Source organism: Eulemur rufifrons, chromosome 1 (assembly GCF_041146395.1).
Source record: "Eulemur rufifrons isolate Redbay chromosome 1, OSU_ERuf_1, whole genome shotgun sequence".
Classification (NCBI taxonomy): domain Eukaryota; kingdom Metazoa; phylum Chordata; class Mammalia; order Primates; family Lemuridae; genus Eulemur; species Eulemur rufifrons.
Genome location: NC_090983.1, coordinates 2,561,658 through 2,587,277, shown reverse-complemented (window position 1 = coordinate 2,587,277; position 25,620 = coordinate 2,561,658). Strand labels below are relative to the sequence as shown.

Below are 25,620 nucleotides of genomic sequence, written 5' to 3'. Positions count from 1 at the left end.
CAGCTTTACTTTCTGCTCATGCCTGCGGAGCAGGGTCCATGATGCCCCCCACTTTGGTTTTCAGCTTCTGTTCTTCCTTGTCCTCCTTCTCTGCCCACCTGGGACTCCTGAGTTCTTCTAAAACTCAAAACTCATCAGGCAGCTGCCCTTTCAGGCAACTTTTGATGGCATCCCACGCCTGGGGCAATGGAGGCTTTTTTGCTCCTAGGAATTAAGGTCTTGTCACTTTGGGCTACAGGTTTAGGAACGTTCTCCAAATCAGTTCAGAACTCACTCAAAATAAGAGTTATTTCTCCGTTTTCCTGGTTGGTTGGTTGGTTTATTTTTAGTCTTTTCTCCCAACTTCTCTCTCTCCCCCAGTATTCAGGACGTCAAGATTTCAGGCTGTGTTGTATATAACTCCAGAGATGGTCTTTCATTTAGGACATCCTGTGCAGGCCAGCGGGGTGCAGCGCCTTTGATGTCTCGCAGCAGGAGGAACTCACTCCAGAGCTTCTCCTCCTGGAACCTCCCTCCAGGGCTTTGGAGGGTGCTCAGACCAAGGCTGCATGACACCTAGGAGAGCCGTGTCTGTCCTTGGTGGCTGTGGACCTACAGCTGTGTGGCCCAGAGTGTGTGTGTGTCTGTGTGTGTGTGTTGTGTGCCTATCACCAGGGACCAGCATCTTTCACTGGCATCAAAAGACTGACCCATTTTCAGTAATAGCCTTTGTGTAGCAGATGAAGCCTTTGTTTGGTTTGTATAGCAGACCTGAAAGAGTCTCCGGTTGAGCCGGGTTTGTGTTTTAGAGAAGTGGTGAAGTCTTAGCAGGTGGGAAGGAGGCTCGGCCATGGCTCTCCAGTGAAATCTCGCCTCCTTTCTTTCTGGAAAATTTCCAAGACCCCATCTGGAAGCATCTCTTCTAGGATTCTGGTTTGTCTCTTTCCCGGGTTAGATAGGAGGAAGGTTAGTGGGATGACCATAGCTGGTGTCAAGGTCTCAGCTGATTCTCACCACGTACTTTGCAGTCTAGATTCCCCTCTCCCTCTGCTCACACCTCTGCTGGCCTTGGCCAGTTACCTGGTGGGAGGATGCAGACCCTCGTCCCGGTCGCCATACCCTCCTCAGGCTGTAACTGCGGCACTTGTTCGTTTTCCACCAAAACTTGGCAGGATGGTACCAGGGGAGGTCTCGAGGCCCACCTGGGTGCCAGATTTCTTTTGCCCACTCCGTTCCAGAGCCCCGCCTGCTCCTGCTGGCCGGGGGCAGCTCCCCCCACTAGGATGCTGACTTCTGTCCTTGCCTGCTGGTCCTGTGGCACAAAGAGCCTGAAGAGACCAGTGACAGCCATAGCTTACAGCCCAATGGACCCCTTTCTGTGTCCTTTGGTGGAAATGTTCCCCCTGAGAGGACCAGGCCGCTGGACCTGCAAAGCCCAATGTGGAGGGGACGAGAGGTATAAATTGTCCAAATGGGTCCTTGGAAGGGATGGTCAGGCGGCTATTCCTACTTTGACCCCTCGGTTCTCAGACCTGTGCATTTTATCCATTGGAGAAGGTGACTTATGATGGTCACTGACTTAGGTTATATTCTGTACCCAGCTGAGCCTGCAAGAGGCCCACTCCATCACTCACTCGGGCTGGTGGCTTCTGCATGGAGCGGTAAGTCAGGGACCCAGTGGATCCCATGGGCACGTGCCAACGCCACATCTCCTTTGCTGAAAAGTGAGTCTTTGGGTCCAAAGCAATATTATGTGGTGCTGATACCTGTCAATCAAACATTCTATAAACCTCCAGAGAGTGTTCATAACGCCAGGAAAGACAAACCCATATTTGGAATATGTATGGGATGGAAGAAGTCCAATGTAATCAACTTTTCGCCCAGTGGCCAGTTGGGTTCCTCAGGGCAGAGTTCTGCACTGGGAGCTCAGCTTTGGTTTCTGTTGTTCTACCTAGAACAGCCTTGGTGAGTAGTAGCCTGTGCTGTCGGGCCCACACTGTCCTGCATCCCTGCCACCATTGCTACTCACTGGCTGATGACAGAGGCTGATTTCAACTGGTCAAACCAGCTGCCTGCTTGGTTGTTTAGTGCCTCTTCCGTGGGGTGTGCTCTGGTGGTGCTAGCCTGGGACACAGGCACCTTCACACTCCTGTCCACCCCGACGAGTCTGTCTGCCTGCACGACTCTTCCACAAACTCCTCGCCCACAACCTTTGCATTTTCCAGGCCCAGACCAGCAGCTGCCAAGTCTTTTGCCACTGTCCATGGGTCTGAGTGTGTTCTTACCTCCAGCCACTTCTCTTTGTACACAAAATGGACAGCCAGGTCTGCTGGCTGTGAGGTGGGCAGGATAACGGCCCCCAAAGGTGTTCATGTCCTAAACCTCAGCACCCACAAATATGTTATGGTACATAGCAAAAGGGACTTTGCAGATGTCATTAAATTGAGGATTTTGGCCAGGCGTGATGGCTCATGCCTATAATCCCAGCATGTTGGGAGGCTGAGGTGGAAAGGTCGCTTGAGCCCAGCAGTTCTAGAGGAGCCTGGGCAATATAGTGAGACCCTCTATCTACAAAAAATAAAAAAGATCCCCATGAGTGGTCATGTACATCTACGAGAGGATTGATTGAGCCCAGGAGTGAGCTATGACTGTGCCATTGCACTCCAGCCTGGGCGACAGGGCAAGACACTGTCTCTAAAGAAATTAAAAAAATTAAAAAAAAATAAATTGAGGATCTTGAGATGGGAAGATAACCCTGGGTTATTTGGGGGGGCCCGATTTAATAGTAAATGTGCTTAGAGTGATATTAATGTGCTTTATAAGTGACAGAGGGAGGCAGGAGGACCAGAGTCCGGGGAGGAGATACGAGGCTAGAGGCAGACGTTGAGATGCTGTGATTTCTGGAAAGGACCCGAGAGGCAAGGGACACAGGCCGCTTCTAGAATCAGGAAAAGGCAGGGAAACAAATTCTCCTCTGGACTCTCAGAAGGAACACGGCCCTGACAACACCTTGATTTGAGCCCAGTGAGACCCATTTTAGACTTCTAACTTCGAGAACTGTAAGATATTAAATTTGTGTTGTTTTAAACTCCTGAGTTTATGGAAATTTGTTACAGATGTAGCAGTGAACTAATGAGTGAGACTGGGAGAGGCGTCTGCTCACCATCACCTTTCAGGGAGACCCCCGTGTGGCAGCACTCTGTTTCCAGTCATTTATCAGCCCACGCTGAGCCGACACATCTATGACCCAAGCTCAGCCTATCCCTTCCCCATCAGCTGGTCATAGTGACACTCCCCAACCCAGCACAGCAGTTGGGGACGTGAGGGACAGGCCATGGTGCAACAAGGGTAGATGATAGGAGGGTCTTGAGTGCTTTGCTTTCGGCTCTGGCCCTGCTCATGCCGGGTACCTCTCAAGTTGTATCGGATTTCTATTTGGATGCCTGACCTATGACTTGGAGGGTCTGATGGAACCCAGCTCAAGACAGGCAGCTCTGATGGCACAGCTGTCATGTGGCGTCTCATGGTCAGGCACCCCTGCTCTGCTAGGGTGCAGAGGCAGGCCAGCAGCTAATTTTCTTTGTTGCAGACACTATGGCCTTGCTCTGGAATCCTAGGGATCCATGTCGTGATTCTCCTACTGGGCTTGCCATAAAGTTACCACAAACTTAGTGGTTTAAAGCAACATGGCATCTTTTCCCACCATAGGTACTTCTGGAGCCACAGAGTCTTCCAGATCATATGGCCTAAGTGGCTGGGCTGCTGGCACCATAGCCTGCACCTGCTGCGGGTTCTTCCTTGCTCTGGCCTCGCTTGGCGCTGGCAGCCTTTCATACCACTGGGCAGCTGTGACCGAGCAGCATCCCATGCGTGGTACGTGCTGCCTCTAGAACCCAGAGAGGCCACCGAGAGCCACCATGATAAAGGGGTGGGAAGTGCAAAGTGCAGTCTTTGTCCTTTGGTATCTGTCATGACCCAAACCACTGGACCTCTAAAAACTCTGAGCTGCTCAACAGTGTGGACGTGCACTGGGGAAAGAAGTGACCTCTGAGCCCTCTAATGGGACACAGTCAGCTGTTCGGTCTGCTGGCCTGACAGAATGTATTTGTCCAGCAGACCCACTTTCCCCTCCTTCTTTACGGCAGGGCCGCAACTTTTTCACTTATGACAGCCATGGTTTTTTGCAGGCCTCCAGGAGCCATTCTAACGGCACGTTAGCACTGTCTCCCTGGGTCGTTGCCAGGTTCATAATCCTGTGTCATGAAAAGTCTTCCCACATTGATCAATTCTGTCTTCTCCAACTTTACGCTCTGACCTCCGCTGGCTCTAGCACCCCTGGGGTGCAGTCCTGTGTGTGCGCTCCTGCTCCTGCCGGTCTGTGTCGGGTACAGCCGCAGATCCTTTGGAGCAGTCTGTTCCTCCCTTAGCAGGTCAGCATGTCCCCACAGGCTATGCTGTGACTTCACACTTGTGATGCGCCTGGTGTCAGGAGGTGGATGTTGGGGTCTTGAAAGAAGCACAAGACAGAAATAGACTCAGTGATGGGGCAAGAACATCTGAGCTGGACTTTGGAAAGGTGGGGACCTTCTTTTGTACCCCAAGCTGGGGAAACAGCTGCAGCAATCACAGGAAAGGCCTCCTACTTGTGGGAGAAATCTGTTTTTGCTAGGCTTCCTGGGCCTAGTTCACCTACCTTCTGCCCAGTGGACAGACATTGGCTGCTGTGGCTAGGGTTGTCAGACTTAGTAAATAAAAATTCAGGATGCTCAGCTAAATTTGAATTTCAAATAAAAACCGAAAAATCTGTTAGTATAAGGATGTCACAAATATTGCTTGGGATATTCTTATACTATAAAAAATTGTTTGTCTGGAATTCAAATGGAAGTGGACATCCTGCATTTTATCTGGTAGCTCCAGACTCAACCCCCATTGCCTGTGTGGGTCCAGGGCTGGTGAGCCCATCGGCAGCGCTGTAGGACTTCTCCCACCAGGTGGCTGCTCCCCAACCCCCCCAACCGCCCCTCCCCATCCTGACCCACATCCTGGGCTCTTGCAGATGTGGAGTTCATGAGATGGGGACAAGTCAGCCTCCCCAGGCCTTTGTCTCCGGGAATGTTTGCCTCCAGGTGAGGGGAGGTAGGGCCTGGAAGGCACATTGCTTTGTGGGTCTCTCTCCTGGAGTGAGTCATGGCCGTGGTTAGCATTCATTCAGAAACTGCTTATTTCAAAAGCAGCTCCTGCCTACCTTTTCCGTTTCAAACACTTTCTTTGTTGTGATTTTCTATAGTCCTTTAATCAATTATCTTTTTTTATGAATGACCCTTTTTTGTGTTCTCTGCCTTTCTACCCAGAGCTTTTATGACTCTGAGAAGCTTAGGGGTAATTTAGGCCGCATGGCCCCCCTCCCAGTCTGGAGCCTTCAGAGCTGTGGGCTCCAGGCGGCCTCTGCACCCCCACTTCCAATCCCTGCCCCCGCCGCGGGGAGGCCCTGGTTCCAGGTCTCTTTCTCGGAGTCAGGAATCCTTAACGGCATCTTCTCAGACCTTCTGGCCTGGGGGAGAGTCAATGCTTCTGGAAGGCTGCAATGTCCAGGGACGTGTCTGCTCCATGGCCACCTCCCCTGAGTCAGGCCCTTGGCAGGGTGGGGTAACTCTACTCCCTTGTCCCGGAGGCTCTCAGAGACCCTGACGCCCAGACAGGCTGGACGTTCTCCCAGAGCCAGTCAGGCCCTTGCCCTCGGGGCCCCCACAGGGCCTCCTTCGCCCCCGTGGTCCCCTGCTCTCCACAGGCCTGTGGAATAATGTAAATGTTAGGTGAAAAAGACCCCCGCATCTATTAACGGATACATCGTGTGCAAACTTCTGGCAAACCAATGATAATAAAATCTCGAAGGCAGCCAGAAACATGATAGACTGAGAATAAAGGGTTACAGAGGACCCAGAAGCCACATCAAGTACGAGACGGGACGGTGTATTTTCTATTCCGTGTCTCCGGGGTAACACAGTCCGGCCTCTCCCGTGAGCCGATGCCTGCCCGACCCCTGGACTGCGAGGCAGGCGGCGCAGTCTCGGAAGTCAGGCAGCTGTCGCCCGGGCCGCCTACGAGGGCGAGCGCCCGCCTTCGCGGCCGCGAGAGGGCGACACAGCCCGCGCGCAGACCAGCCCGCCTGCGGCCGGGAGCGGCGCGGGCGAGCGGTGGGCGGGGCGTCGCGGCGCGTCCGTTGCTAAGGCCGCGCAGCCCTGGCGACCGAACGCCCTGCGGCCACCGCGCAGGCGCCGTGGCGGGCGCCGGTGCACTGTGGGATGGAAACCCGAGCGGCGCGTCACGGCGGGGCCCGGCGGCGGCGGCGGGGCCGGCGGCGGCCAGGGACCCGGGCTTAGGCTCGGCGGGGCCGGCGGAGGGCGCGGGCGGCCAGCCGGGCAGCGGGCGCCGCCATGAACGCGGCGGTGGTGAGGCGGACGCAGGAGGCGCTGGGGAAGGTGATCCGGAGGCCGCCGCTGACGGAGAAGCTGCTGAGCAAGCCCCCGTTCCGCTACCTGCACGACATCATCACGGAGGTGGGCGCCGGGGTCCGGGTCGGGGCCAGGTGTGGGCCGGGGTCAGGGTGCGGGTCGGAGGTCCGGGGCTGGGCCGTCACCTGGGTCGGGGTGCGGGGTGGGGGCCGGGTCTGGGGACCGGATCTGGGCCCGGGTGCTGGTCGGCCCAGGGTCGGGGTCAGGGACCCAGTCAAGGCCAGAGGCTGGGGTCGGGGCGAGCTGTGTGCGGCGCCTGCCTCGGGAGCCCGGCCTGCAGTCCGAGGGGCGACCAGTAGGCCCAGTTCTTCGTGCCCTCTGCGCGGAGGTCCTCGCCCTCACCATCCCCCTGGGCCGCCTCTTACGGGGAGGCTCCCGGCCCCCTGAGGGAGCATTCTTATTTCTTTCTCGCCTACCTGTGTATCTCTTTAGTGCACGTCTTCCATTCTGCCTGGCAGAGCAGTTTCTGTGCCCCCCGCCCCCCAGCCCTGTGACATTCCTGTCCTGCACCCTGCAGCAGGTAGCACGTGGAGGGTGCTCCATAAATCTTGGGAGAATGGAATTAGTTTTCTCTATACTCCCCCCAGCCCCCAATTTCCCTCCACGCCGCATTAATAAATCCCACTGGGTGAATTTATTGGAGGCGGTCGTAGGGGTACCTGGCAGGGAAAACCGTAAGAGAACAGTTGAATACTTGTTGATAAACTGCACAGTATGCACAAATTGAAATCGGTTGTCTGACTTGTCCCCACTTGAGGTTGGTGGCTTCCTCAGTGGCAGAGACTGTAGCTTATTTGTTAGCACATCTCGGGCGCACTGCACCGGGCAAGGTACATAGAAATTACACAGTAAACATTCCCTGTTGAATGGAATCTGTCGAGGCTCCTGGTAACTCTCAGGTGTGTCGCCACAGAGGGGGGCAGTGCCCATCTCCATGGTGCCCCTGAGGGCACTCGGGAACTCTTCGGGGTTTAGGAGTGAGGTTGAACTTGCCGGCTTCCAGTGGTGGTCTTCAGACTGTCTCACTCTGTTCCACAGGTTGGGCACTTTATTCTTCCACAGACATTGCTGTACTCATTTCTGCCCTCTTGCCTTAGCTTATGATGTGTGTGCTCCTGGAATGTGCGACTCTGTTCAAGACCCTGCTTGTGCTTGCTTAAAAATGCTCCTGAATCCACCCACATCCCAAGGGCTGTCTGCAGTGGCCGTGTCCTCTTCCTCCAGCTGATGCAGCGCTTGCAGCCTGTCCTGGCTGTGCGGAGGGCCCTGTGGGAGCAGGACAGTGTGCTGCATCACCAGCCTACGAAGTAGGCAGGCTCTGTCCTCTGACCTGGGGAGAACAAGTAAGAGTTAGCCCAGATGTTGGCCCAATCCACTCTGGCTGTGGCCACCAAAACCTTTTATCTTCCGTGTTAGTCCTGTCTGCCTCACGGAATGCAGAGCTGTAGGAGGGAGACGCAGGGTGTGCGCCTCATCCTGTGGGCCTTAGGGTGGCAGCTCAGTGACTACCCGGTGGTTGGCTGGAGGGCGTCGTCACGGGAGAGGAAGAGGAACGTTCAAGTGGGCACTGAGTCTGTTGATCAGGTAGACAGATTGTGTGGAATGATTTTCTTCCACAGACTTTTGCTAATCTAATGCTGACATTAATTTTGCTGCCTGTCTAAAGATGATAAATACATTAATTGTCACCTACTTGATGAAGATGTTAGAAGGACTGACATACTGGAAAGCATTTTCAGATAATAGCGGGAGAGCCTCCTATGAAAAAACATTTTTGAGACAGAGTCTTGCTCTATCGACCCAGTTAGAGTGTAGTGGTGTCATCATAGCTCACTGCATCCTCAAACTCCTGGGCTCAGGTGATCTTCCTGCCTCAGCCTCCTCAGTAGCTGGGAGTACAGACACATGCCACTACACCTGGCTGGTTTTTCTGTTTTTTGCAGAGATGCAGTCTCGCTGTTGCCCAGGCTGGTCTTGAACTCCTGGCTTCAAGCAATCCTCCCACCTCAGCCTCCCAAAGTGCTGGGATTACAGATGTGAGCTGCAGCTCCCAGCCCTATGAAAATTCTTTACTGTCCCTGAATATTGTATTCAAATTGCCATGTTAGTATTTTAGCTATAGCTAAACTAATTACGTCTTTCATTAAGCTAAGCATCGATCCTGTGACATTAATGTCTCTTGTCACTTAGAATCATTGCTTACAATTTTAACTACCAGCATCTTGAGAAAACCTCAACAAGGACAGAGTGAAAAGTTAGAGGAATGTTAAATGCAGGATGCCCTTAATATTCCATCTGTCTTCTCAAGAAAAACAGTAGCATGGCTCTTAAGAAGTTTGGTGCAGAATGGAAACTTCTAGATTAATTAATAGCTAACTTGATGCAAATTAAGTAGTTGTAGCTTGATTCCAGAGGAGGCTGATATTAGGGTGGGACTATCTTGTTTTTGAAACATGTCTCACAGTAATAATACCTGACCTGGCACACACACGTATAGACATACCTGTCCTCACTACATACCGTGCAACCTGTTGGGGAAGGGACCCGGCTGTTCTGTTTCGTTTTGTAAAAAATGCTTGTTGCTACCCATTGTATTGGTTTTATAGTAACCTACTGCATTTTGAACTTTGGTCTGAGAAAACCCAGGGCCTGGGGTGGGAAGGAACAGAGAAAATCACTGCCCTAAAAGCTGATTTTAGGGATAATTAGGAGGTACCGGTTACCTGAGGGGAGGGTGGGGGAGGAGAGAATGAAAGTGATGAGGTGCTCTCACCCCACTCTCCTAAGAAGTGACTAACAACAGGTAGTGAGAAGAAAGACCCCTCTGGAACTTCCAGTTTTAGAAACCCAGGCTAAAAGTCCCTTTTCTTTCTGGAATCCATTCCCTCCACTGCACCTGAGGGACTCTTGCGGTCAGGTCCCTCCCCACCTTAGAACTGTCCTGAGCCTCCTTTTGGTCCTTAGGCTAAATTCCTGCTACTCAGTGGCCCTGAAGGGCCTCTAGGTCAGGCCCGTGTATCTCTGGCTTCAGGTTCCTACCGTCCCAAACTTTTTTCAATCCCTAAAACAGGATCCTTCGGGGGCCCTGGACCTGGTACAGGCTATTTCTTTGTCTGGCATGTGCTTCCGAAATGCCCCCTCCCCCAACTCTTCTGTAAGCCTTCTGGGCTCAGTTCATGATTTCTAATGGGAAGCCTTCCCTGACACCCCCGCCCCCTCCCTGAGTGTGGATTAGGTACAATCCTGCGTGCTTTCTTAGCACCTGAAAGGTGTTTGTAATCTTTACCTGTCTGTCTCCATAGCCAGACTGAGCTCTGTGAGGACCAGGCCGGGTTCTGCCTGGCACAACAGCCCGTGTAGTAGATGTCAAGTATTTGTTGAGTAAATGGATGATTCGAGTCTTGGCTGCCAGTGGATTTTGACAGGGGTTCAGTGGACGAGGCTGATGAAGAGGCTGTCTTGCGAAGGTTTATAATGGCTTTTCTTTATCTTTTGAAGGTGATTAGATTGACTGGTTTCATGAAGGGCCTCTACACAGATGCTGAGATGAAGTCTGATAACGTGAAGGTAGGTTTGTGGGGGGGGGGGTTCCTCCTCCCCTCCCCGCCCCCTCCGTGATGTATGGGGACTTTTCACAGGCTGTGGACTGTGGCATGTATCATTTATATGCTGAAATATGGTTGGAATACAAGGTCTATTAATTTGTGGATTGATGTACATACCTTTCTCATTTGTGGCAACTGCATATCATGCTAATTTTATTCACTGAAAAATGGAATTCATATTTCAAAGGTTAATACTAGCCCATCACTAAATTAAAAGCTTTAATGAACCGCTTTTTGTTTTGTTATAAAAGGTCAGTATTTTAAAATTTGTCATAAATCTAAAAATAGCTTTTTAAATAAACAGGATCTATCTTGTGCCTATTGAACAAACTGAAAATAATACAAATGCTTTGAAGTATTTTAATATTTGTATTTTAAATGGAAACATTTCAGGATAAAGATGCAAAAATTAGCTTCCTACAGAAGGCCATAGACGTGGTTGTAATGGTTTCAGGAGAGCCATTATCAGCAAAACCAGCACGAATTGTGGCCGGGCATGAGCCTGAAAGAACAAACGAGCTACTCCAGATAATTGGAAAATGCTGTCTCAACAAGGTAATACTGCAGTACTGGCATTTTGAACTTACCAGTTTGAGAAACAAGTAGTGGAGGGTGAGTGTCTTCAATTTAGTGGGATAGTTTAAGGAAGAGTTTCAGCGGTGTCTGTTGAACGCTGTGCTTTGAATCTGATCCCACCTGTTCTGGAGCTCCACAGTTACAGAGTGATTTAAAACTGAATAATAAAACAAACAAGGCTATGTTACGCACAAGTTGATCAAGCTTTAAGTATGAAATAGGGAACTTTACAGGCACTTTGCTTCAGGCCTGGAGGCTGCACGCCCAGGCTTCCAAGCCCTCATTCCTTCTCCTTTGGGGCCTCCTTTGAGGACAGGTGGCCTAGCCAGGGCCAGGGGCCTACAGCAGCTGCTTTTCCTCTTACTTGGGCATATGGGAGTCTCTGTTCTCTTCCTGCATTTCCAGCCTCTGGTGTCTAGCTCCCTCTCTCTCCCTCCTTCCTTCTTTTCTTCCCTTACTCCCACTCTACCACCGTTTCTCTGTCTCCTGGTTGCAGTTTGAAGAGCTACACTGTCTTCAAAGGAATCCTGTGTCAGTCGTACAAGAGTAGATTTGTGTCTTCCTGAGCTTCTCACTGTGGGCTGGAAACTTGGGTGTCAGGCCTTCTGGTTAAGTTGAGCCTGGGCCATGTTTGCCTGGATGTTGGAGGAGGTCACCCCCAGGGCCTGCCTTCTTTGTCAGGCCAAGTAGCCCTCATGGAGGAGTGGAGTTGGATCTGTACCCAGAGTAAAATTAATACAGCCCTTCCTGTACCCAGTGGGTGGCTGGCTGGGGGCTAACCTTGGATGTTAGCAAAATGGGCACAGGTGGGTTTCAGTCCATGTAACAGCAGTGGGGTGTCGGGGTGCATAGTGGAGTCAGGCTGCCTCCCGGGAGGTCTTGAGAGAGCCTTGCCCTGGTGCAGGCCCACACTTGGGCTGAGAGACTTGAAGCTGATTTTGCCGGTATGTTGGCTTCTGTCCCCGGCCTCCTTGGTCCCTGCTCCTGCAGCCTTCATCTTGCTCATCTTTCTGAAAAGTAAATCTGACTTCCATCTTCCCTGCTGCATGTTTTGCTGTGTGCTGGCTGTCTCTGGGCACAGCCAGCTCCATGGTGTGGCTCACGAGGCCCCTAGAGACCTGCTGCTAGTTTTTTCTTTTCGGGCCCTTTTCTTGTCCTCACACCTGTGCCTTCCATTCTGGTCACCGTGCACCCCTGAAGTCGGCACTGGTCACACTCCCTCGCTGTGCCTCCTGCCTCAGTGCAGGCTGGTTTCTTGGGGCCGGAGCTGCCTTCCTCCTCCAGCCTCACCTGGCAGCAGCGGTCTGCGAGCCCTTCCCTGAGCCCGGGTCTTTCCTCCCCCTAGGCTGACTTAGGTGCCCCCATCAAGTCCCCACAGCCTACTGACATTTAACGGTTGTATTTTTCTGTCTGCCTTGGTCCTTGGTGTGTCCTGGGCCCACAGAGCCGGCTTGTCAGTCACTCAGTGCTTGCTTGTGGAGGGGGTGTGTGAGTGAGCCGGAGTCCTGACTGGGGGTGTCAGGGACCTAGAGGCTGTCAGGGATGCTGGAGAAGGAATTTTTGCACTTGATGGGGCTTGAATTAGATCATATCTTTTTTTTTCAGTTTTTAAAAGTTGTGTTAATAGCCATTAACGTAAAATTTATCATCTTAACCATTTTTAAGTGTACAGTTCATAATGTTGTGTGACTGTCACTGCCACCCATCTCCAGAACTCTTTTCATCTTGCAAAACTGAGATTCTGTCCCCATGAAACTCTCATTCCCTTCCTGCCCGCCACCCCCCCAGGCCCTGGCACCCACCATTCTACTTTCTGTCTCCATGAATCTGACTCCTCTCAGTACCTTGTGTAAGTGGGATCATAGATTATTTGTTCTTTTGTAACTGGCTTATTTCACTTAGTAATGTTCTCAAGGTTTATCCAAATTCTGGCATGTACGAGAATTTCATCCTGTTTTAGGGCTGAATAATATTCCATCATGTGCGTATACCACATTTTGTCTGTCCGTTCATCTGTTGATGCACATGTGGGTTGCTTCCACACTAGCTGTTGTGACTAATGCTGCTGTGAACATGGGACATGGGTGCACAAATGTCCTTCAAGACCCTGTTTTCAATCCTTTTGGATATGTACCCACAGGGGGACTTGCTGGGTCATATGGTAATTCTATGCTTAATTTTTTGAGGAACTGCCATACTGTTTTCCTTAACAGCTGCACCATTTTACATTCCCACCAACAATGCCCAAGGTACACATTCTTGCCCACACTTATTATTTTCTGTTTCTTTAGTAGCAGCCGTCCTAATGGGTATAAGGTGGTTAGGTCAAATCTTAAGGCCCTTTCAGCTGGGTTTCTCCTGTGAGAAGTATAAGGTATTTGGGGAGTTCTGTGGGTCAGCTTTACTGTCCTTGAATCACACACATCCATACTTGGCAGCTTGGGTAGAATTGAAATAGGATTCGTTTAGCTTGGGTGAACTTTACTGTTAATGACTGAAGCGCTAAGAGCAATAGTCATGAACAGATGCTGTGCTTTGTCTGTGATAACGTTTTCTTTGAACATTCTATCCTTCGAATTTCATTGGTCGACAAAGGATCTGTTTAATAAGCTGTCTTTGAATGTTGCGACTCCTCTGTCACGTGTGTGGTCTCATTTTCACCTTGCATTTCATTCCCTTACATTTGGATGACAAGCTCTCCAGTGATGATGCCGTGAAGAGAGTCTTAGCTGGAGAGAAGGGAGATGTGAAAGGAAGGACCTCACTGACTTCACAGTCTCAAGAATTGGATAATAAAAATGCAAGAGAGGAAGAGTCCAGAACTCACAAAGATAAAGAGGTGAATTGCAAGCTGCACATATTTGAAAATGAAGTAGTCTTTTTGTGGTTTAGGTAAAAACATTCATAAATGATATTGTTTTTTGATTTTTTAGGATAGAAGAAACTCAGAAATAAAAGAGAGAAGTACAAGCAGAGATCGAAAACAGAAAGAAGAATTGAAAGAAGAAAGCAAACCAAGAGAAAAGGAAAGGGACAAGGAGAAGGCCAAGGAGAACGACAGAGATAGACATAAAGACCCTGAGAGAGATAAATACAGAGAAGGAGAGAGAGAAAAAACCAAGGCTAGGGCCAAGCAAGATCGTGAGAGAGACAAAGACAGAGGCAAAGATTTAGAACGTGAGAAGGAAAGAGAGAGAAAGAGTGAGGGAGGAAAAGAAAAAGAGAGATTGCGAGACAGGGACCGAGACCGTGACCGAGACAAGGGGAGGGACAGGGATAGACGGAGAGTGAGAAATGGGGAACACTCCCGGGACCCTGACAGGGAGAAGAGCAGAGAGCACGACAAAGTGGAGAGGAAGGTAAAGTCTTGTTGGAAACTTCTGCCTTAACATAGAAAGAGTTTGTGATAGTCTCTAAAATGGTTTTTGTTTTATAATGTGATTAGGAAACTTTTTTTTCTTTTTCTTTTTTTTGAGACAGAGTCTTGCTCTGTTGTCCCAGCTGAAGTACAGTAGTGTCATTGTAGCTCACTGCAACCTCAAGCTCCTGGGCTTAAGCGATCCTCCTTCCTCAGCCTCCCAAGTAGCTGGGACTACAGGTGCATGCCACCACACCCAGCTACTTTTTCTAGTTTTAGTAGAGATGGGGTCTCACTCTTGCTCAGGCTGGTCTCAAGCTCCTGAGCTCAAGTGATCCTCCTGTCTTGGCCTCCCAGAGTGCTGGATTACAGGCGTGAGCCACCATGCCCGGCTGGAAATTGGTTTTCCCTTATGCCAATTTAAAATTCTGACAATCTTGGATTCTCGGTAGAAACCCAAAGAGATTCCAGTTCCTGCCAGGTGTTTTTTTGTCCCTTAATAGAAGTTTATTGTTCAATCACTTATTAAGGCTTTATTTAGCAAGTTTTCAACCAGTTCCTACTTAATATCCAGGAAGAATTCTACTGGAACATAAGCTCTATAAGAGTGTAGGTTGGATTTTTTACTCTTATGTTCACTGTTGAATTCCCAGCCTAGCGGAGTGTCTGACATATAGTAGGTCCACAATAAATATTTGGTGAAGGAATGAATTGAGAATCCAGGCAAGGGATGACAGACTTTTCAGATTATGAAACATTGGGTGGAATCTATCAATCGATAGTGGCTTATGAGGTCTCTTATTACGGATGTGGATCTTGGGGTAGTGGAAGATAATTTGGTTGAGGAAGTCAGAAAAATACATTAAATGTTTGCTCTTTTTAGAGGTTAGTGATTCCCCACCGGGCATGTAGAGAAAGTAACATTTTTCAGAGTTTGAGCTAATTTGCCCAAGTTGCCCTTGTCTTCATTTTGCTAGTTGTCTTAAGATTTATTGCTTTTCACCTCTCTGTCGTTCGTATGTTTATTTGGGTATTTTCCCACTGTCTTTGGAGTAGCCTGTATCTTAGCATAGCAAGCAGTGTTAACAAGCAGTCTGAGCTATGTGTGTGGTATCTTTTGGAGCATGGATATTACTGAATTTATAAAGTATTAGGGCTACTTTCAAGTCTTTTAAGCATTAGCAGATAAGTACAATAAGACCTTAGTTTACGATAATTCTTGTTTAATTAAATTTTTAGATAAACTTAGGGTTGGCTAGAAAATCCTTTTCGTTTCAAACTGTGTTTTCTAAATGTGCAGATTACTTCTGGATTCACCATATATGTCAGGGCCATTTTTCCAGATACCCATTCTTGTGGGGACATCATATTGTGAAGCATCCTGGGAGAATGGTGGAAATCACCTGGTGTGCACCTGCTAGAAAGGAGGAAGCAGAGGTCTGCAAAGGTTCAAGATCTGCGGCTTGGCAGTGAGGGGCGAGGCCGGAGCTGGCCCCCACGGCTCTTTCTTCCCGTAGCAGCCGTCTTGTTTTGTACATTGCATCTTGGTGTGACTGTCCAGGGAGGGGAGTGGGCTCCGTGGGACTGACCCTGCGGGACTGACCCTGCGGGAATCCTGTAAACCAGTCTGTTCTGTGGACGTCAGTATAAGCCCATTTTGAGATCTGTGTGTCACAGTGAGAAAGGGGGTCCTTATCCAGAAAGAGCGTAGTGGTTTTGCTAGTAATTGCATGTAGTGTTCTACTGGGAACTTTGGTATTTTACTATTTAAAATGTCACTCCTTCCTACCCACCGTGTATATCCTGGAGTAGCGTATCCTATGATATGTGCCATAAGCTAGATTCTCTTGCTGGTTTTAGAAATCAAAAAGACATTCCCCATCTTTTGCCTTTTTCTAGAGGTCTCAGAAAAAGTATTTTTCGCTAACCTGAATTTTCTGAGGTGCTAGCTTATTCTGGTGTATTTTCCAACGAGAGGCAGCCTGGGAATGGGATAGCTTTCCTCAGCTCTCAAGGTCATCAGATCAAGTGTTGACACGTTATGTTCACTAAAACTGCTGATGATGTGACTAGCTTTTTAGATAGAAAGACAATTCCAAAGAGAAATTTTATAGGCTGATATTTGGAAACATAGCAGAACCAAGGGTGAATCATCGATGGCTTTGTTTAAAAGTATCTGAGACCATGGCGAAGTGACTGTTTTCCTACTCAAAGCTGGCCCTTACTTGGCTGAAGTCAGATTTGTGTAGATCTTTCATGGTGAATTTGCCTGCCTGGCTCTTCTGTTGGAAATCTGGGGTTTTCTTTATCGAGCCATGTGGATCTGGGAGGCAGTTGCGTGGTCTCCTGGTAAAAAGTGCCGAGCAGGATGAGCTTCTGCGAGACACTTCCCCGGGAACCCCAGTTCCCAGGGCCCTTTGTCAGCCCTAGGAGTGCCTGTCCCCTCTGGGGAGGCAGGAGACTCAGGTTCTAACCCAGCCTCTGCCACAGTTACTCTTCACCTTCTGGTCAAATCCCTTGATGCTTCACTCTATTTCTGTGTGGAAGAGATGCTCCTAAGCTGCCTCGTGGGCTTTAGTGGAGAAAGGTAAAATAGTGGATGTGCAGACACACTGCAGAGTCACCTGTGTTTCAGTGAGGCAGGCAGTTGAGAGCCCAGGTGCCAGGTGGACTGGCCATCTGGGGGTTCCGGGGCCCGCTCCTAACCCTCTTTCCACGGGGAGCAGCGAGGGCTGTGAGCATGCACAGGTAGCATGTGGGTGCCCGACCTGCAGTCATGGGTAATTACTGCTGATGCAGTCTGATGCATTCATAATTAACTTATGAGGACATTGCATTCTTGAAATATTGAACAGGCATCCTTTGCTTTTCAGCCATCACAGAGGGAAATGTCAATGATGATAATCTACTCATATTGAGTTATATCTTTTAAAGAATTGGTTTAAGATGTGAGATGGTATTTACAGTTTTCATATAGTTTATGTTATGAGAGTGCTTTCCTGACTTAAAGTTTGAAGACTTTTCTTAAAAAGAGTCATTCCAGGCTGGGCGCAGTGGCTCACGCCTGTAATCCTAGCACTCTGGGAGGCCGAGGCGGGAGGATCGCTTGAGGTCCGGAGTTCGAGACCAGCCTGAGCAAGAGCGAGACCCCCGTCTCTACTAAAAATAGAAAGAAATTATATGGACAGCTAAAAATATACAGAAAAAATTAGCCGGGCATGGTGGTGCATGCCTGTAGTCTCAGCTACTCGGGAGGCTGAGGCAGGAGGATTGCTTGAGCCCAGGAGTTTCAGGTTGCTTTGAGCTAGGCTGACGCCATGGCACTCTAGCCTGGGCAACAGAGTGAGACTCTGTCTCAAAAAAAAAATAATAATAAAAAAATGAATCATTCCATTCTAAAGTTACCCTATTATCAGAAAATAGATGCCGGGAGCAGTGGCTTACGCCTGTAATCCTAGCACTCTGGGAGGCTGAGGCGGGTGGATCGCTCGAGGTCAGGAGTTCGAGACCAGCCTAGAGCGAGACTCTGTCTCTACTAAAAATAGAAAGAAATTATCTGGCCAACTAAAATATATATAGAAAAAATTAGCCAGGCATGGTGGCGCATACCTGTAGTCCCAGCTACTTGGGAGGCTGAGGCAGTAGGATCGCTTAAGCCCAGGAGTTTGAGGTTGCTGTGAGCTAGGCTGTTGCCACGGCACTCACTCTAGCCAGGGCAACAAAGCAACACTCTGTCTCAAAAAAAAAAAAAAAAAAAGAAAATAGAAATAGGAGCAATTTTTCCGTGGGTGTTGGAGGTTTATATTGTTCACTCCATCCCTCGTTTCCAGATCCCGGTGTTTCACTGGGATATGTTTTCATGAAGTTTGACCTGGCATAGGGATTTGGTGTTCCATGCAGTTTCCTGAGAGGTGGAATTGTCTGAAGTCCTTACCCGCCTACTCTGCCCTTTATGGGAAGAGATCCTGCTGTTGCCTTGGAAGACTCTGGAAATCCAAGCAGCAATAGCAACAACAAATCAGCACATCTGGGTGGTAAGGTGTCCTTACGGAAGAATTATCTTGCTATTGGTCAGTGTTATATAAAGTATCGATGTGTTTTTAGATGTTATAGATTTGAATAATTCTAAAGTTTGAAAAATTTTTTTGTTTTATAGTCAGCAAGCTCAGGGGAGATGTCTAAAAAGCTGTCAGATGGATCTTTTAAAGACTCCAAAGGCGAAATAGAGGTAAACTTTTAAAAATGACTGTAAGAGATGTACGCTTGTGGTTATGCTGAAATAATAAATGCTGTGCCCTCTCCTGCTCTACTGAGGCATGGGGGCAGAGCACCTCTGGGCCCACATGTAATGGGTGGGCCCATCTTTATTTTGTTGTAAAAGTAATAATTTAAATGCTTTACCTCCTGGTAAAATAGATGTGGTGTGTTTATTCTGCGGTTTTCTGTGGGCACTCGTGTGTCAACTTATGCCTTTATTTCACACGTGTGATGTGTGGTGTATGAAGGGATAGGGTAGTCTTTTGGAGAGAGGGTGGAGGTGGCACTCAGGATGAGACTGGGAGCGAATTAAGGATTAAGTCAGCAGGCAGACAGGGAAAGGGAGGGCCAGCTGAAGGGAGCCCTCCAAGCTGTGCTTGTCCTGTTTGGGACCCCATAACACATTTCCCATGGCTGGGCACAGTGGAGACCCACCATCTCCACGTAGGGCGTCCTGTGGAGGTTAGACTCATCCCAAGCAGTAGGGGCCATTGAAAGGTTTAAGTTGACTTTCATAATCCAATTTGCATTTCAGAAAGTGTTCAGGCAGCTGCAGGGGAGATGGGTGGGGCCTGGCGTAGGGGCTTGGAGGCCAGTTAGGAGACCATGTGAGACTGGAACTGTGCTATGGAGGGAGGGGCAGGATATGCTGTCGGCTCCAATTTGTTTTCTGTTTAAACACAATGTGTAAGTTTTTACTTTCAGAGTTGTTTACAAATACATTTAAGTAAGTGTATAGCAACAGAGGTTGAGTCCTCATAAGCATATCTGATAAGACAGTGATTCTCAAGATGTGGGTAGCAGATTGCTGACCTTTTTGGGCTGTACAAAAAGAGGGAATTCTAAATTTAGGACGAAGAGATTTTTGGCTTCCAATTCTCACTGTCAGGTCTTGAGTGCTTGGTTGTTTTGAGTTGCTATCAGTTCCGCTTTTAAAGCATGTGGATGCTGTTATTGAGTTTCATACTTGTTCTCAAGCAGAGCTTGAAAAATAAATCTGCTAATGGTATTGCTGTGTGATGCATCAATTAATTTTTTTTCATTCTCTTTTCTTTAAGACTGAGATTTCCTCTAGATCATCCAGGTCGTTGACAACAAAAACTTCAAAACGGCGATCCAGAAATTCAGTGGAAGGTATTGCAAAACTTACTATATATGTAGCTGAAAATATGCACATTAGTTTTTTTGGCTTTATTTGCAATATCTAGTAGAAAGAACTCACGTGGCTGGAAAACAGACCTGCTGTGTGTAGGAATGAACAATGACTGTAGAAATAATGAAGATTTGTGTGGGAGCTCACGACACCAGGGACAGAATAGTCCCTCTTTGCTGGAGATCTGTGTTAAAATCTAAAAGGTGTGATTGAATTTTTATTTTCATAAAAATTTTATTTTTATACTTACGAGTCATCTGCATTTCATTGACTCTGTCCTTCACATTGGTAGGCTAAATTTAATCCTGAGGCAGGCTGGACACAAAGAGCACATAGGCAGATGTTTATGCATTTAAAAACAGCGGATTGGGAATCACACTATAAACTGAAGCCCACAGGCCTGGCCTGGGGTTTGCCCAAGGGTAGTACCTATAACAGACCTGCAAATAGGACAAGAATGTCAGGGAAGTGCAGGGAAAGTACTGTTGGAGGCCAGTAGTGTTGAGGATTACTTTTAATTGAAGTATGAAGTTACTCTGAATGAGCAGTAGTAGTTTCTGAAGAATTATCCTTCTCTTAAATTGTGTAAGTTAATGTAGTATGGCAAGAAGGTAGTACTTGGAATTTTTCGTTTAGAAATGAAACGTAGATGGTAAGTTCTACTCTTTCACAGCAATAAGTAATGCGTTAGTGAACATCTGTGTGCCAAAAGCCTTTTCTCTCTGTTGGGTGATTGCTGTGGGATAGCTTCCCAGCGGTGTGATCACTGGCACTAAGGGGCATGGTCTTTGTAAGGTTTCAGCTACCACGTGCCACTAGCTGTGCCCTCTGTCCACACCTTCTCCAGTGTTTGAAAGGTGTGTTGATTTTGGTAAATGAAAACCAAAAAATTTAATTGTACATTTTTTTCATGTGTGTTAGTTTTTATTGGCTTCTCTGACTTGTGTGTTCTTTCAGTTGCCTCTGTTTGGAGTCTCAGTGTTCTTGCTGATTTGCGTGCGCTCCTAGTACGTTAAGGACATCTTGTTTTCACATAAGTGTTTCTTATATTTTTTTCCACTAATTATGTTTGATTTGGTTTCTCATTTGCCTGAGTGTTGTATTTTTATGTACTTGAAGCCACTAATCTTTTTTTGGTAATTTGTTCAGAGGTTTGAGAGATGAAGATTTGTATTTCATCATACATTTTCATATTTAATCTTTTTAGTTATCTCTTATTTTAATTCATGGTATAAAGTAAGGTTCTGAATTTATTTTTTCAGAATAATTCCCCAGCACTTTTAGGATCACTTAATAATTAGTTGTACCCTTCCCTCCTCTGTGATGCTTTTTGTAGTGTGGGTTCTGTTTTTTTTTTGTCTCTGTGTGTGTGTTTTTTACTTCCACTGTTTTCTGTTTTACTACTAGTTTCCTATCATTGTTCTTTTCAAAGAGTTTTAAGCCATTTTATTTGTTTATTCTTCCAGATGAATTTTAAAATCACTTCATGACTCAAAGAATCCTACCTCTCACAAAACTACCTTCTCGGGATTTAATTGGACTTGTGTTAAATTTTTACATTCGTTAGTTCAGGAAGATTGCATACTTCTAATTCCGAGTTAGTAAAGTTGTTCCCTCTTCTGAGAAGATGTGTGTGATGTGCTTGGGTGTGTCTGTTCGTCAAGGTGCTTCCTTGATAGTTTGTTTTGTTTTTAGGTTTTTTGGGGGATGTGGTATCTTTTTTCCCTCATTAGTTTTTAATGATTATTGTTGGTATATAGGTGCTTTATTGATTTTTGTTAACTGTATCTTAAATCTAGCTTTGTTCTTGAATTCAGTAGTTCTTCCATTGATTCTTCTGAGTTTTCTAAGCAGCAGTTGTATCATCTGTTCTTTTCTAATCACTCCGGATCTTTGCATCTTGTTTACTGGTGAGCTTGTGCTGTAGGGTTCTTTTTGTGTGATCTTTAAGAGATTTTATTGTCAGAGATTTGCAGGCTTTATGACAGTAGCCTCACTGAGCTGTCAACAACTCGGTGGACTTTTGTCTTCCCGCCTGCTAGCTGGGCGCTGTCCTTACCATGGGTTCCCTAGCAAAGCTGGCACTCTGCCTGAGCATCCTGCCTCACTTACGTGGGTTGGCAATTGGGCAAATGCCCAGTACGCAGAGGTGGTGTTTGAGACATAGGACCTCTGTGTCCTGCTCAAAGGGATGAGCCTTTACTACAGAGTGTGAGGGTGTAACGTTTGTTAAACATACTTCCATTTTGAAAGCCATTCTATAATCTCTATAGAATCCAAAACACATTCTGCATAAGAATATGATAGTTTTTACTTATTCTTAAGTATTGTGTTATAGCAGAGCTGATCACTTTGAGTGAGTACCTTTTAATTGCATTTTTTGTTAACTTGGCAGCATTATAAGTTAAGTTTAATACGTATTTCCATTGTGTAATTTCATGTCAGGAAGAAGGGACTCTAGAACCAGTGAAAGTAGTATTTCCTCTGAAAAAGAACATAACTCTTCCTACTTTAAAACTAAGAAGGAACATACCATGAAACAGCTCGGTAAGACTGAGTGAGCCCTAGCGGATGCTGTGCGTGAGTGTTTGCCAGTTGAAGGCTTTCGCTGCCTGCTTCTTTGCTTCCTTGGTCATTGAACCGGTGGCACTCTGCAGGGTGGTTAGCACAGGTGTGGCCCTGCTTGACGTGTGGCCTGAGCTCTAGAGCACTGCTCCCCTGGCCAGAGTGGAAAGATATGTGGGCCCCACTGGTCAAAGCCTGGTCGGCTGCCCCCTGCCAGGCACGGATTTTCTACCCTAAGTCAATTACGGGCTGAAACTGTCCATTTGAGCCTTCCTTTTTTTTTTTTTTTTTTTTTTGAGACAGGGTCTTGCTCTGTTGCCCAGGCTAGAGTACAGTGGTGCAATCAAAGCTCAGTGCAGCTTTGAATTCCTGGGCTCAAGCAATCCTCCTGCCTTAGCCTTCTAAGTAGCTGGGACTATAGGTGTGTGCCACCACTCCTGGATAATTTTTTTTTTTTTTGTAGAAACAGGGTCTCGCTATATTGCTCAGGCTGGTCTTGAATTCCTGGGCTCAAGCAATCCTATCACCTTGGCCGCCCAAAGTTCTGGGATTATAGGCATGAGCCACTGTGCCCAGCTGAGCCTTCCTTTCCTTGTTGTGCAGACATATATAATATAATAAGAGCACACAGAAGATTATACATTCATGTTACTTAGTGATGAGTCTCACGAAGGAAAATGAAGCCTAGGGAAGCAGGGTGAGGGCACGGACGGGAAGAGCCTGAGGGGGCCATCTGGACGGTGAGGCCGATGGGGGTGAAAGAGGACACGCAGGTGTCCAGAGCCTCTGAGCAGAGCTCCTGAGCTGGGGGCAGGCTTGGCCTATGTGAGGGGTGAGGCTGAGGCAGAGAGCGGGGCAGTAACAATAGGCAGGGCCCAGGGAGGCTGGGCCTCGTCAGCGTGTGTCTGACAGTAAGTGTGAACAGAAGACCTTGCAGGGTTTTAAGCAGGATAGAGGCGAGATCTGGCTTATGTTTTTAGTAGGACAGGAGTGGAGGCCAGAGAGCAGTGAGGAGGTTGTGGCACCCAGATGACAGGCAGATTGGATAACTGTGCTAATGGATTGGGTGTCACTTGTTAGAAAGGAGAGGAATCAAAGATAAGATCCATTCTGGGAGGGGTGTGGGCCCCCAGGCGGTGCCACTTATTGAAACGAAAGGCTCGGGGAGAAGCTGGTTGGAGGAACGGGGCAGCGGGGTCAGGAATTCTGTGTTGGACACATCAACTTTGAGATGTCTGTGAAACCACCAAGTAGAGATGTCGAGTAGACAGCTGGACGTGTAGACCTGGAGATGAAGGAGATAGTTGGAGAAACTGAAGGTAAAATTAAAAAATTGAGCGTTCTTAGCATACAGGTGTTGCTTACAGCCGTGGGCCTTTGTGTGATGATCCAGGGGTGTGTGTAGGTAAAGAAGAGCACTGTGCGCTCCGGAGCTGGCTCCACAGGTTGAGAGGGGAGGAGGAGGATCCGGGCAAAGGAAACAACTTTCCTCCAGCAGCCTGGAGGAGAACTGGGAGAGTGGGAGTCTCGAAGGCCAAGGAAGGAAGTGCTGGGGAAGGAGAGAGGGGCTTCCTGTTAAGCTCTTCCAAGGGGGTGGTCACATGGAGGCTGAGAATTGACATTTCATTGACAGGGCAGTTTGTTGGGGACCTTGGCATAACCCCCTGTAAATCCCAACTAAAGCAACCGAACACAAACCTTCACAATATTTTAATCTGTTGTTAACTATTTTATGTCAGGAAGGAAGGAGGATAATATTTCAGCTAAAATTTTAGACCCCATAGTGTCTGGATTAAATAATGAACCAGATCAGGAAATGACAACTTCAGAAATAGGTAAGAAAAATGTATTTTTTAGTTTAAATTCCTCACCACTTTAATATGAAATAGTTACATCTCAGTGTAGTTGTTATTTTTTATTATTCTAACCACTTTAATGTTCATCAGATTTTTTCACGATATACTGAAGATCAGAAATGACTCAATGTTTTATTTGCTTTAGTTTGCTAAGTTGTGTGATAACTTTATTAAATCAGCTTTAAGATAACCTTTACATGCTTTTTTATGTATAACTTATTTTTACATTTAAGTCAAAATGTTTTGTTAATCTTGCTATTGGAATTTTCCAAAATGATGTGGACGATGATGTAGAGAAACTATTTTTTATATCTTCATCCTGCTCTGCTTTGTTTTGTTAGGAAAATGCTCACGATAATGATTTTTGGGAAGTCATCGTGTTGCTTGCCCAGTGCATTGCGACGTGGTGCACATAATTCCTCCTCCTGCTGGTCCAGATGGGATAACCCTTGGTTCAATTCTGTAACCACAGTCTTCTGTGACTTTAGGCTAAATTCAGAAATATTAGCATTCTTCAGTTGCATTTAAGGAAAAAATAGTGTAAATCTTGACTCTAGGGGAAGATAAAATTTTTTTCTAGAGTCAACTTGTCACATATCTGTCTGACTTTTTTTTTTTTTTGTCTGACTTTTTAAAATTCTGAAACTATAGCTAGAATAGTGATAAGCACATCCTTTTTTTTTTTTTTTGAGACATAGTCTCACTCTGTTGCCCACAGGGTTAGAGTGCCATGGCATCAGCCTAGCTCACAGCAACCTCAAACTCCTGGGCTCAAGCAATCCTCCTGCCTCAGCCTCCCGAATAGCTGGGACTACAGGTGTACACCACTATGCCCGGCTAATTTTTTCTATATATATTTTTAGATGTCCATATAATTTTTTTCTGTTTTTAGTAGAGACGGGGTTGGGGGGGGCGGGTCTCGCTCTTGCTCAGGCTGGTCTTGAACTTCTAAGCTCAAACAATCTGCCCGCCTCGAGCACATCCTTCTAAATGTGTGTTTTCCCCTTGAAAGCTTGCGTTTCCAGGAGGGTGTATGGGTGTAAGCATTCCACGCCATCATTGGCACAGCGGGTGCAGTGTAAAAGGTGATCTGTGGTTATTTCATTCCAAGTAGGGCAAGTGTATGTGATTTATCTAGGTCTTCAACACTATGGAATGACCAATTAAAAGTTATAAACTGGAGTAGCATGATTTCTTACTGATGAAAATTCTTTTCACTATGGGCATGCATGTCACAATTTAGCCACATCTGGTGGGAGTATATTTCATTTTTGCAGGAGTTTTTCTCATTTGTGGGCTCCCAGGCACACTGCAGTCCTGAACTGCAGGAGAGGGCAGTGGCAGTGGTGGAAGCTTGAAGACTGCTGTTCGCCCTCATCTGTGTAGCAAGGACCCCAGTCTGAGACCAGTGGGATGGTTCCCCCTCTCCTGCTCACCCACCTCATGGCCTGGAGCTAGCTGTGTGGGTGGTTCTGAGCCACAGTTTCCTCATTGTAAATGGAAGTAAAATACTTGCCTTGGGAGGGGGGATGATGTCCGTAAAGTGGCTGCTTGCAGGCGTGCCATCCATACACAGTCTGCTTCATTACGCGTCACGCCAGCGTCACTGACAGTCCCACATCAGGCTGAGACAAGCTCACTCTGACATGGTGCAATGGATTTGAAATCATTCTTTAGACATATATTGAGCACTTTATAGATATTATTTATAAGTGAGAGAATAACACAAGTTCAGTTTTTAAGAAGCACAAACTGCAAA

General features: G+C 47.4%; 1 protein-coding gene across 1 annotated transcript in view; it reads left to right on the top strand.

Annotated features, from left to right (window-relative positions):
- The first annotated feature begins 6,341 nt into the window (after positions 1-6,341).
- TRAF3IP1 (TRAF3 interacting protein 1) overlaps positions 6,342-25,620 on the top strand; it is a 73,734-nt gene continuing 54,455 nt past the window's right edge. The window contains exons 1-7 of the mRNA XM_069465580.1: positions 6,342-6,536; positions 9,990-10,058; positions 10,490-10,651; positions 13,368-13,511; positions 13,606-14,031; positions 18,187-18,258; positions 19,346-19,421. Coding sequence (XP_069321681.1) covers positions 6,414-6,536; positions 9,990-10,058; positions 10,490-10,651; positions 13,368-13,511; positions 13,606-14,031; positions 18,187-18,258; positions 19,346-19,421 — 1,072 coding nt within the window. The 5' untranslated portion in view covers positions 6,342-6,413. The remainder of the gene's footprint in view (positions 6,537-9,989; positions 10,059-10,489; positions 10,652-13,367; positions 13,512-13,605; positions 14,032-18,186; positions 18,259-19,345; positions 19,422-25,620) is intronic.